Source organism: Bos grunniens, chromosome 15 (genome assembly GCF_055505025.1).
Source record: "Bos grunniens cultivar Pamir isolate PY7600 chromosome 15, Bosgru_T2T1.0, whole genome shotgun sequence".
NCBI lineage: Eukaryota > Metazoa > Chordata > Mammalia > Artiodactyla > Bovidae > Bos > Bos grunniens.
This window is the reverse complement of record NC_141179.1, coordinates 51,234,816-51,246,457: the sequence shown is the minus strand read 5'-3', so window position 1 is coordinate 51,246,457 and position 11,642 is coordinate 51,234,816. Positions and strand designations below refer to the sequence as shown.

The 11,642-nt window shown below is 43.6% G+C and overlaps 1 protein-coding gene across 1 annotated transcript; it reads left to right on the top strand.

The window, feature by feature from the left end:
* The first annotated feature begins 9,336 nt into the window (after positions 1–9,336).
* On the top strand, positions 9,337–11,427 carry LOC147358164 (olfactory receptor 51G2-like). Its single transcript, XM_086340472.1, has 2 exons — positions 9,337–9,456; positions 10,321–11,427. Exons 1-2 carry the CDS (start codon positions 9,337–9,339, stop codon positions 11,299–11,301), a joined length of 1,101 nt encoding a protein of 366 aa, XP_086196598.1. The 3' UTR covers positions 11,302–11,427.
* Positions 11,428–11,642: the final 215 nt, after the last annotated feature.

The following is an 11,642-nucleotide window of genomic DNA, read 5'->3' as shown; positions in this document are numbered from 1 at the left end:
AAACTCTGACTCTGAGTGGTGGAGGAAGTGTGGCATGTGGAAGGACAATGCAGAGAAGTCCAGGCAGATCACTGAAGCCTGTTCTCAATATCTTATTGGAAAGGAAAGGGAGCATGTACGGAGCTGATAAAGTGAAAAAGTTGGCTTAAAGCTCAACTTAAAGAAAACTAAGATCATGGCATCTGGTCCCATCACTTCATGGCAAATAGATGGGGAAACAGCGGAAACAGTGTCAGACTTTTTTTGGGCTCCAAAATCACTGCAGTTGGTGATTGCAGCCATGAAATTAAAAGACACTTACTCCTTGGAAGGAAAGTTATGACCAACCTAGATAGCATACTAAAAGGCAGAGACATTACTTTGCCAACAAAGGTCTGTCTAGTCAAGGCTATGGTTTTTCCGGTGGTCATGTATGGATGTGAGAGTTGGGCTATAAAGAACGCTGAGCACAGAATTGATGCTTTTAAACTGGTGTTGGAGAAGACTCTTGAGAGTCCCTTGGACTGCAAGAAGATCCAACCAATCCATCCTAAAGGAGATCAGTCCTGGGTGTTCATTGGAAGGACTGATGCTGAAGCTTAAACTCCAATACTTTGGCCACCTCATGCAAAGAGCCTACTGTTGGAAAGACCCTGATGCTGGGAAAGATTGAAGAAAGGAGGAGAAGGGGACGACAGAGGATGAGATGGTTGGATGGCATCACTGACTCAGTGGACATGGGTTTGGGTGGACTCTGAGAGTTGGTGATGGAGAGGGATGCCTGGCGTGCTGCGGTTCATGGGGTCGCAAAGAGTCGGAAACGACTGAATGACTGAATTGAACTAAACTATATGATGTTCCTTTCTGAGTGCCCTCCCATTCTAATATAATTCTAACAACCATCCCATGAAATAGCAAATGTTCCCAGTTTACAAGTGAAGCATGAAAGGTTCAAGGAGTTAAAGTCATTAGCTCATTATCACAGCTGATGAGTGACAGATCCAGAAATAAATCACCGCTTTTCTGCCACATCATGCTTGATCCCTGAGTATATTAACAGGTGAGAGCTGTTGCTTCATCATTATGACTTTATTTTCAACCACCTTCATTCCCTAGGCACAGGCATAAATTTAGATAGATAACTTTTCTCCTCTCCAGCAGACTCTCCATGTTTAAAGCACACATGCACATGTCTTTGGTTACATGCCTGATTTTTCATTCTCTCTAGAAATGGAAATTCCTGGCAGCCTCTGTTGCCCCAGAGGAACAGACTACGGCTCAAACTCTATTACCAACCAGGGTTCTTGGCCTTCCCCAGTCAACAGAAATGGACTAATTGACTAGAGGGCAGACAAGAACTTCAGGCAAGGCTTTACCTGTGGCCCTGCTACAGAAGGGGTTACAGTGACAGCCAGCAACATGTTCCCTTCCTTGCTTGCTCCCTGAGGGGCACAAGCTTGAGGGTAGAGGTGTGTCTATTGGTTGGGCCAGAGGGGTGGCTTAGGTGCTTTGCTCACCTCTGCGGTGATGTCTGCAAGGGGGGCTTGCGCAATACCCTGCTTTTGTTCCTAACACGGTGTTTTTCCTCCAGGCTCTTCCAAAGTGGCAGTTTTTTTTTAAGTCTCTTTTGTATCTTTTGGGGCCAGAATTTGCCCCAACTGCACATGCATGCAGTTATTTTTAGTCCCATACAGTTTCTTTGTATTTTGTTGCTCTAAGAGAGGTGTGTCCAAGTGCAAGCTTTGCAACACTGCAGCAAAGGGTCCCAGGTCCCAGCCTTCTCATAATCATCCTCTTAGTCCCCACCTACCTCCATTTATAGTCAGGCTGGGGGTTGGCTCTTGGGAAGGAGCAGGCACACTTTAACCTCCTTCTGGCGCCTCCTATGGAAAGTCATCAGGATGGACTGCCTTTTTTTTTTTTTTTTTTCTTTAAATGTTTATTTGGCTGCACCCTGTCTTAGTTGTGGCACATGAGATCTTTGTTGCCTCATGCAGGATCTTCCCTGTGGCACCTGGGCTCTCTAGTTGTGGCATGTGGAATATAGTTTCCTGACCAGGGATTGAACCCAGGCCCCCCACACTGGGAGCTTGGAGTCTTAGCCACTGGACCACCAGGGAAGTCCCAGGATGTACTGCTTGATACTTTCTTCCAAGTCCCCCGGCTGTACTCAAGGGGTTCAGAAAGTTCAGCTTCAAAAATCTCTTGGATTTGCATAGATCCCAGCAGACCTGTTATTTCCCTAACTTCATCAGGAGAATTATAAAGTACTGGTCTTCACTGACAGCAGAAAATGCTTTTCACAAACACTGGTTCAGATGAGAGGAGACGCAAGCTCTGGAGCCATGGTGAGTTCTGGGACTGGGGGATTGGAGCCGGGGCCTGGGGCCAGGAGACTGAGCCTGGAGGTCTTGCACCACTGCCTTACACCAGCAGCATTTCAGCCCTACACTTGCTGCCTCAGGGCAGTGCTGAATGTTCTCTGCTTAGGGCAGGCAACTACCCTTCAGGTCTTTCCATAACCTGAGAGGTGAGAGTTACCTCAAGGCCTTTGCGGATCCTCCTTATTATAACATACTGGGCTTGGGTGGGCATCAGGAATGGGTTCTTACCACATTAGTGTCTTTTCTGAGTTTGATGGTTTCTTGTTGAGAAACATGGTGACCTCATGATAAAAGGAAACACTGCTCCCTCTCAGTCCTCAGCCAACTAGCCAAACCAATAGAACAAGCCCCAGATACACCCCACAGGGTCTGCTCTTTGCACAGGCTGAAAGTGACAGCTTTCCTGGATCCTACTGTGGGGCTTCTGATTATGGGACAAACAGTCATAGAGGATGGATTCTGCCTTAATCTGGGGTCAAGGTGAATGAGCAAACCTCCCCTTAGACTGTATATTCTGACTAGTTTGAGCAGGCATAGAGGGGTTACTAATCCTTAGCTAACCCGAGTCAAGCAGGCTGACAGCTATGTAATAGCTGATCAGAGTTAACATTTGTTCACTAAGGGATTATGAGTTCTTGATAACCTCACCGTAACTCAAGAGAGAAATTTCCCTTTTACAGGTGAAAGCATTAGGAGACAATGTTAAGAAATCTGCCCGTGATCATATAGTTAATCGGTACTGGAGCCAGGATTTAAACTTAGGCAATCTGGGTCTGGAACATATACTTCTACTCTGTGCTGCCTAGCCTGGAAAATACATGTGTAAGATGCCAACTCTGAACATCCCAACCTCTGAAATGCTAATATGAGGAGACTCATGATTTTAATAGAACAACCATTATTCATGGTATTTAAGGCCTTCAAGGAAATTAAAGAGATATCACATTTGCAGATATATGAGACCTGCTAAAACCATTTGAGACCATAGAAGGCTGGGTTACAATATATTCACAGGTACCGGTGATTTACATAAACAAACCTCTAAACCAGATTGATTCTGCCTACCTACCTAACATTTTAACTTAAATATTCAACACTAGAGACATTCTGAATTCATTCCAGACCATAAGATCTCTTCCTAAATAACTAGGCTTCACCAGTTAAATCTAATCAAGGATTTTTGTTGCCAGCTTTTGAAATGAGACAGCACATATACAGTTGTCAGATTTGAAGGGGATCTACTGTTTAAAAACATTTAAAGAGATAAAACATTTTAAGAACTGATAGGATCAGATTTATTTAATAACAATTTCTTCCTATATGGATTGCATATCTATAAACAAACTAAAGCCTTTAGAGGAATTGCAATTTTCTTGCTATACTCGGATTTCACTGCAGTTTCATTGGTGTGTGTGCCTAGTCACTCAGTCATGTCCAACTCTTTGCAACCCTGAGAGGATTATAGCCTCTCAGGCTCCTCTGTCAATGGGATTCTCCAGGCAAGAATACTGGAGTGGGTAGCCATTCCCTTCTCCAGGGGATCTTCCTAACCCAAGGATTGAACTTGCATCTCCTGCAGTGCAGATTCTTTACTATCGGAGCCACCAGGGAAGCCCCATTTCACTGATAGCTTTCAGGATTTAAGTCTTGTATGAAAGCAGTGGCCTTTCTGTTTATATGCAGTGTGGGCTGAACATCTCTTATTCATCCATAGAACATAAGACGGCTTCAAGCTGCTAGAAAGCAGCAGAAAGTAGAGGGGTCTGTGTTGTTTTTGGGGAGCTGGAGCCCCTGCAGATAGGTAGTGGCTGCCCAGTTACAGGTGCCAGCCTAGATAGGTTTATGCTAAGCTTATTTCTGAGCAGAGCAGTATTAGAGCTATTCTTCGCTAAAGCACAACAGCTTCATGGTCTTGGGGAAAACTTGGCTCCCCAGCTCCCCATAGTCCTTGCTAAGCCAGAGCTGCAGTGCCAGGGCCTGTTTTTCTGTAACCTCCCTTTTAACCCCATGCCTGGGGCCTCTTCGGTCCCAGGACTCAGCTGGAAAATCCAGAGGCTTAAAGCCTAGTATCCCCTTGGGCATTGGTTGCCATGAGATCATCTTATGGAAAGAAGGTCTCTAATCTTCTCCAAGCTGGTTCATTTCTTTTTGGTGGCTCACAGTTTGGCCTTGAACCAAATTGGGGGCATACTTCTCTGGTTAGAGAAATATAGTTTTTGTACTATTCATGGTCTTCTGGAACCTGGATGAATAAAATGATAGAGGGGCAGAGAGCGTAATTCATTTTTTTTTTTAAAATCATCCTTGAAAGGGTGTGCTATGCATTGATTCTCTGTCACTCTCACCATCTCTTTCTCATTGTTTCTCTTTCCACGTATAGTTTTACCATGTTTTTCTTTTGCTCTCTCAAGAGAGTTTTTATTTGAGGAGAAAGTTCTTCCTAAGCCATGAGCCTATAACTAAACTCATGTAGTGTGCAATACAAAAATTGTCAATAAGCATGTGGGGCCCTTATAATCTTAAAACTTGAGGGCTTGGTGCATATAAGCAGTCAGGGAGGAGGCAGGGATGGTAAATGAGATCTCATAAATTTGAAATCCTATTTCATCTTCTTTGGGGATGAGAATTTGCAGCTTTCATAATATTAATAACCATCATAGCTAGCAGGCAGAGGCAGCATAGCACAGTGCTTAAGAGTGTGGACTCTGGAGTTTAGCACAGGGAGCTCAACTCAGTATTCGATAATAACCTAAGTGGGAAAAGAATTTGAAAGAGAATAGATGTATGTATATGTATAACTGAATCACCTTGCTGTACACCTGAAACTAACACACCATACTCCAATGTAAAGTAAAAACTAAAATAAAATTAGAGGAAGAAAAGAATGTGGGCTCTGGAGTCTGACTGTTTACATCCACTTTCTTAATTTATGAGCTTAGGCCAGTTATTTGACCACTTAGTGCCCAGTTTTCCTATATGCAAAATGGGAATGAAGATTATTCCTATCATAAGGCAGTAAATACTTGCTTGATACATATCAAGCATTATTATTTTTAAGTGCTTAGTATGTGCAAGGCACTATCTGAAGTGCTTTTCATGTATTTCAGTCTCTATATTGATCTCGAGAGATGCATTATTTTCAAAGATTTTAGAGATGAGAGTACTGAGAAATGGATAGATGCATGAGGCTTGGAGTCAGATGGATTGTACTTGAAGCCAGTCTCTTCTCCTTCCTCTTAATGGGGTCACTGATAGGTTTCCTCGCTTCTCAGGCTCTAGTTCCTCATTTGCAGAAGGGGAATGGTACCACTTACAGGTTTTGGAAGGAAGGAGACTTACTGAGATAATGGGTGTGGAAATAGTAGGTGTCTCTGCTTATTGTTACATTTTAATGCCTGCTCTGTGCTCAACAGGGCTTCCCTGGTGGCTCAGTGGTAAAGAATCAGCCTGCCAATGCAGGAGATGTGGCTTTGACCCCTTGGGTTGGAAAGATCCTTTACAGAAGGGGATGGCTACTCACTCCACTATTCTTGCCTGAGAAATCCTATGGACAGGAGCTTGGTGGGCTTCGGTCTAAGGGGTCGAAAAAGAGTCCAATACGACTTAGCAACTAAACAACAATGATGGTGTGCTCAAGAAGTTTATAGACTTTTCCATGTTCACAACCACTCTATGAAGCTAGAGTTATTGTTTTTTTTTTTTTTTTTAAACATGATAAGGGTACAGCCTTTTTGTGAGCTTCTTGTAATGCCTGCAGCATTAGAATGGAGGGAAGAGGAGGCAGCCTCCCTGGTATCACACATTGCTGAATTCTTGGGTCTTGGTTGCAGGCAGGCTGTGCATGGTAATTTGGCCATTGGATCCAGATGATGAGCCACAACCTATGTTGAAAGGCTGGGAAAATCTGGGAGCGATGGAAGCAGAGAGGCCTGGCTGGACTAGTATGAAGACTACTTCTCTTAGGTGATTTCACTCTGGTCTCGGACGTCCTCATCTGCTTTAAAGGGAGATGAGGGTGGAGGGAGGGGACAGAAAAGCTGACCTTTAAATTATCCTGAGGACAAAACTAATAATCACAAAGTATCAGAATTGCTTTTTCTTATATGAAGCACTTAAGTGAATAGCCTTTCTCTTTAGGGCAGCTGAGATTTAAATCCTGGATCTATCACCTTACATCATGAACTTGGGGAAGTTATTTAGCCTCCCTGAGCCCCAATTTCTTCATCAGAAAATCAAAAAATATCTCACAGGGTCAGAGGATTAAGTAAGCATGTGTGTAGTGAAAGTGAAAATGTTAGTCACTCAGTAGGCAACTCACTCCAGTACTCTTGCCTGGAAAGTCCCATGGAGGGAGGAGCCTGGTGGGCTGCAGTCCATAGGGTCGCTGAGAGTCGGACACAACTGAGCGACTTTACTTTCACTTTTCACTTTCATGCATTGGAGAAGGAAATGGCAACCTACTCCAGTGTTCTTGCCTGGAGAATCCCAGGGACGGGGGAGCCTGGTGAGCTGCCATCTATGGGGTTACACAGAGTCGGGCATGACTGAAGTGACTTAGCAGCAGCAGTGTCTCTTTGTGACCTCATGGACTGTAGCCCTCCAGGCTCTTCTGTGCTTGGGATTCTCCAGGCAAGAATGCTAGAATGGGTTGCCATGCCCTCCTTCAGGGTCATCTTCCTGACCCAGGGATCGTACCTGAGTCTCTTGCACTGTAGGCAGATTCTTTACCATCTGAACCACAAGCGAAGCCCAAGCATATGTGTAGAGAGCATTTATAAAGGACAAATAATGTAATTTTCTGACCCTTACAATTATTTAGTGAAAAATAAATAAATAAACTTAGGATCCTGAAGAAGTGTCAGAAAGCAAGGGACATGGCAAAAAGGGGAAAAATTAGGGTAAGGCAAGGTGGATGTAACTCCAGTACAGTGATACAGGGATCTCTAGGGAACAAAGAGAAGGGGGATGTCCAAGTTGCTTGAGAAGGTCCAAATATTTGAGAAGGCTATTCTCTTTTTCAGGTGGGATTGTGGACACATGGTTGTCATTTGACTATGCTGTGGACAGAAGCTTTATGTAAAACTATATGATGGCATATGGAATGATAGTCCACGGAAACATTGCACACAGGTGGGCCTCAAGCTGCTATTTTGTGTATAGGCTAAGTTGTATCTAGAGAAAAGTCTACTTGGGCTCTGGCCTATCAGGTAATGCATGTCTTGCCTGACAGTTTGGGAAATATTTCATAAGCTTTCTGCTTGAGTATCAGGGCTGAGCTGAGATCAGGATCACCCACTTTGGCTTACAGCAAGTTATTCAACCTGAGAAGATGGTAGGAACGTGCTTACTCAGTGTCTGACACATAGTCAGTAAATTATAGCTATCACTCTTACTATTGTAATCACCATCAGAAACTGATTGGTGGAAGCTCACAGGCCCATATTGGAACAAATAAGCACATTCTTTTAGGGCAGGGGTCCCCAGCCTATAGGATCTAATGCTCTGAGGATTAGGATCCTATAGGATCTGATGATCTGAGGTGGAGCTGATGTAATAAGAGAAATAAAGTGTACAATACAAGTAATGTGCTTGAATCATGCCTTCCTCACTGTTCCACAGAAAAATGATCTCCCATGAAACTGGTCCCTGTTGCCACAAAGGTTGGGGACCACTGCTTTAGGGGACTCCTGTCTTACATGAGCTTTCGTTGCTATATGCTGTTTCTTAGTGCAACACTTGACACATAATGGAAAGTAAGTTTAGTAAGACAGTGAGTAAAACAAACCATCTGTTCACTCCTTCAATTCACTCCTTGAATGAAGAGAGCCAGACAGAAAAGAGTATCTGCTGCATGATTCTTACAGGTGAAATTAATCTGTGGTATTAGAAGCTGGGATAATGGTTATCACTGAGAGGATGGAGTGACTGGAAGGAGTCACAAGGGGTTCCTGGGCGGCTGACAAAATTCTGTTTCTTGAGCTGGGTGCTTGTCACATGACTGTGTTCACTTGGAGGAAATTCATCGTTTTACATTTAGGAGATATCGACTTTTTTACATGTATTTTATATTTCAACTAAAAAGAAATTTTTTAAAATTAATTTTTGTTGGAATATAGTTGCTTTACAATTTTGTATTACTTTCTACTGTGCAGCAAAATGAATCAGTTATATGTATACATATAAAGACATTTTAAGTATTATCAAATATGGTCAATTTGCTGAGTAGAAAGATACCTATGAATCATGTTTATAATGCTTAGGGGAGAGGTGACTGAGTAGGCTACAGATGTCAGAACAGGGTCCTTCGTCTCCTGGACCCAGTATAAAGATCTTGCTTAGACCTGATCTTGCGGCATCAGGGACCAGTGAGGATCATTAAACAAGGTGACAATAGGAGATCTCTTCCTGAAACAGATCTGATCACTGTGTTTCCTCCCCAAGCATATGCTCATTTAAATGTCCATGCTTTCCTTTCCTTTTCTTCAGTATTCTGATTATGATTTGAATGGAAATTTGTAAGGTGGATCAGAATACAGAAATACTGAAGAAAGTGGAATAGTTAGGAGGCTATAATAATATCTGGGGAAATGATGATTTTGGCTAGATTATTTTCTTTGGGATCTTAAAGGAGGAGATAGTTCAAAGATAATTGGTTTGTGGAGTATATTATAGAGTGAAAAGAGATACTGAGGTGTTTTTTTTTTTTCCTCCCTGGAGATTTTGAGGATAACAGGAGAGGGAGGTAGGCCCAATAGGTTTTGGAAGGTGAGTTCTGGGTGGAAAGAGGAATTATAGTTTGTGGTTCTGCAGGACATTCAATTCACAGGCATACCAATGTGAAAATACTTACTAGATAAATGGAGATACAGTTCTGTTGCAAAGGAAAGAAACGGGAAGCTTTGTAGCCCAAAAGTGTTATGTGAAGTAATGGGAAAAGGTGGGCTCACACACCACACTCCGGGCTCCTTGCTTAATGTTATCAACCTTCTCTGCTTGGCTCTGTAGGTGGTGCCCCTCAAGACCTGCCAGGTTCACCCTTCAGTACCCAACTCTGGAGAACAAAGCACTTGGTGCTGTCACAACAGCTTTTATGGTAAAAGGGGATTAAAAAAAAAAGATATTTAAGGGCAAATGCCTTCTAATTAAGCCCATAGCTACAGGACTGTCTCCAAGGGTCAGAATAAAATGTGCAAGTTTAAGCAGCCCATGGGGTGGAAGTGGGATTGGGGAAGGAGTTTAACAAACGTGAATCCATCTCATTTCTCATCTTGTTTACCAGATTTAGCTTTAAAGAACACTTGAATACTCCTTCTAGGTAAACCCATCTTCACAGAGGAGACATTTGTCACCAATGAACACACTGGAAAGAACCTTTGGACCTCAAATTCTTTTCCAGAAAAGAAACACAGAAAATGTTGGTTCCAGAACAGAATTAGAGGAAAAAACAAAAAGCTTTCTTAGAGGATGGTTTTGAAAATATTTCATGGGTTTGAATGTGTCCCTTTTCGTGTATTTGTATCTATTAAGATAAGTCACACTATGGAAAACCTGCTTCTAAGAAATAGAAATGGAATCTAAACTGCTTGTTTCTAACAGCATACTAAATTCAAATATAAAATTATTCTCCTTTCTATATTATTTAGTCTGAGAAGACACTTGAGATAGCTTTTGAGTATAGCTTAAGTGAAAAAGGAGGGTGTTTAGGCCAAAAAGATGGTAGATATCCAGTGGCTAAAGCAATATGCAGAGATTAGCTCATAAAATTTATTCAGTATGACTTTATTCAAGGAGAAGATTAAATGATCCAGGAAACAGAGGGGAATGGAGCTCCTCAGAAGAATGAGGTTTCTCTCATGGCCTGAGAAACAGTGATGGGGCAACTCTTCTTTTCTAGCCCTTAGTTCTTGGTAGGGACTTTTAAGTGATAATCAAAGGAATGAATGCTTCTTCTTTGTAGGGTGGACCACTGCCTCCTGAAATCACGATGTTCTCCTGCAACACCAGCACTTCTGGTCATTCTACCTTCCTCCTCACTGGCTTCCCAGGTCTGGAAGCTTCTCACCATTGGGTTTCCATCCCCATCAACCTCATCTGTGTGGTTTCCATCCTGGGGAACAGTATCATCTTCTTCCTGGTCAGCACAGATCCAGCCTTACATGAACCCATGTACAGCTTCCTGTCCATGCTGGCAGCCTCTGATCTGGGCCTCTGTGCCTCCACCTTCCCCACCATGGTGCGGCTCTTCTGGCTGGGTGTTCGCGAGCTGCCCTTCGATCTCTGTGCAGCACAGATGTTCTTCATCCATGCCTTCACCTATGTGGAATCTGGGGTGCTGCTGGCCATGGCCTTTGATCGCTTTGTTGCCATCCAGGACCCTCTGCACTATGCCTCCATTCTTACCCATTCAGCCATGGCCAAAGTGGGGGCTGCCATCCTGGTGAGGGCCATCCTGCTCAATCTCCCAGGACCCATCCTCCTGCGGCGCCTGCTCTTTCCCCAGGTCAGTGTACTCTCTCACTGCTACTGCCTGCACTGTGACCTTGTGGGACTGGCCTGCTCAGACACTCAGGTCAACAGCCTGGTTGGCCTGGTCTCCATCCTCCTCTCTTTGGGCTTTGACTCTTCCCTTATCATGCTCTCCTACGCCCTGATCCTACAGACCGTGCTGAGCATTGTCTCCCCTGGGGAACGATTAAAGGCACTCAACACCTGTGTCTCACACCTCTGCATTGTTCTCATCTTTTACTTGCCCAAACTGGGGCTGTCAGTTTTGCACCGAGTAGAAAAGCACAGCTACCCTGCTCTGGCAGTGCTCATGGCCAACCTGCACTTCTTGGTGCCACCCTTCATGAACCCCATCGTCTACTGTGTCAAGTCTAAGCAGATCCGTCAGGGCCTCTTAAAGCGCTTCCGGCAGAAAAGGGTTGATGTCTCTTAGAGCAGCAGAAGGATCTCGTGGTATGCAACCTCTGTGGGTCAACCTGGATCTTGGGGGAGGATTAGTGGTGTAGTTAATTTTTGAAGTTTCTGGATGGTTCAGATCTTACCACTGAGCCTTTTTTGGGGCACCATCAGCTTCTATAATTATAGTTTTTGGGGGATGGAGATCATTGGAAAGCATATAGAAGTATCATCTTGATAATCCTCTTGTTGCTCTGATCAGAGTTGAAGTATTTCAGACTCATGTATACAGTAACATCTCCTGGCCTGGGGGACTTAACCCTACCCATGGAGAGGATGTGTATGCATATCTGTTTGTATAGGCACTTCTATTCTTTT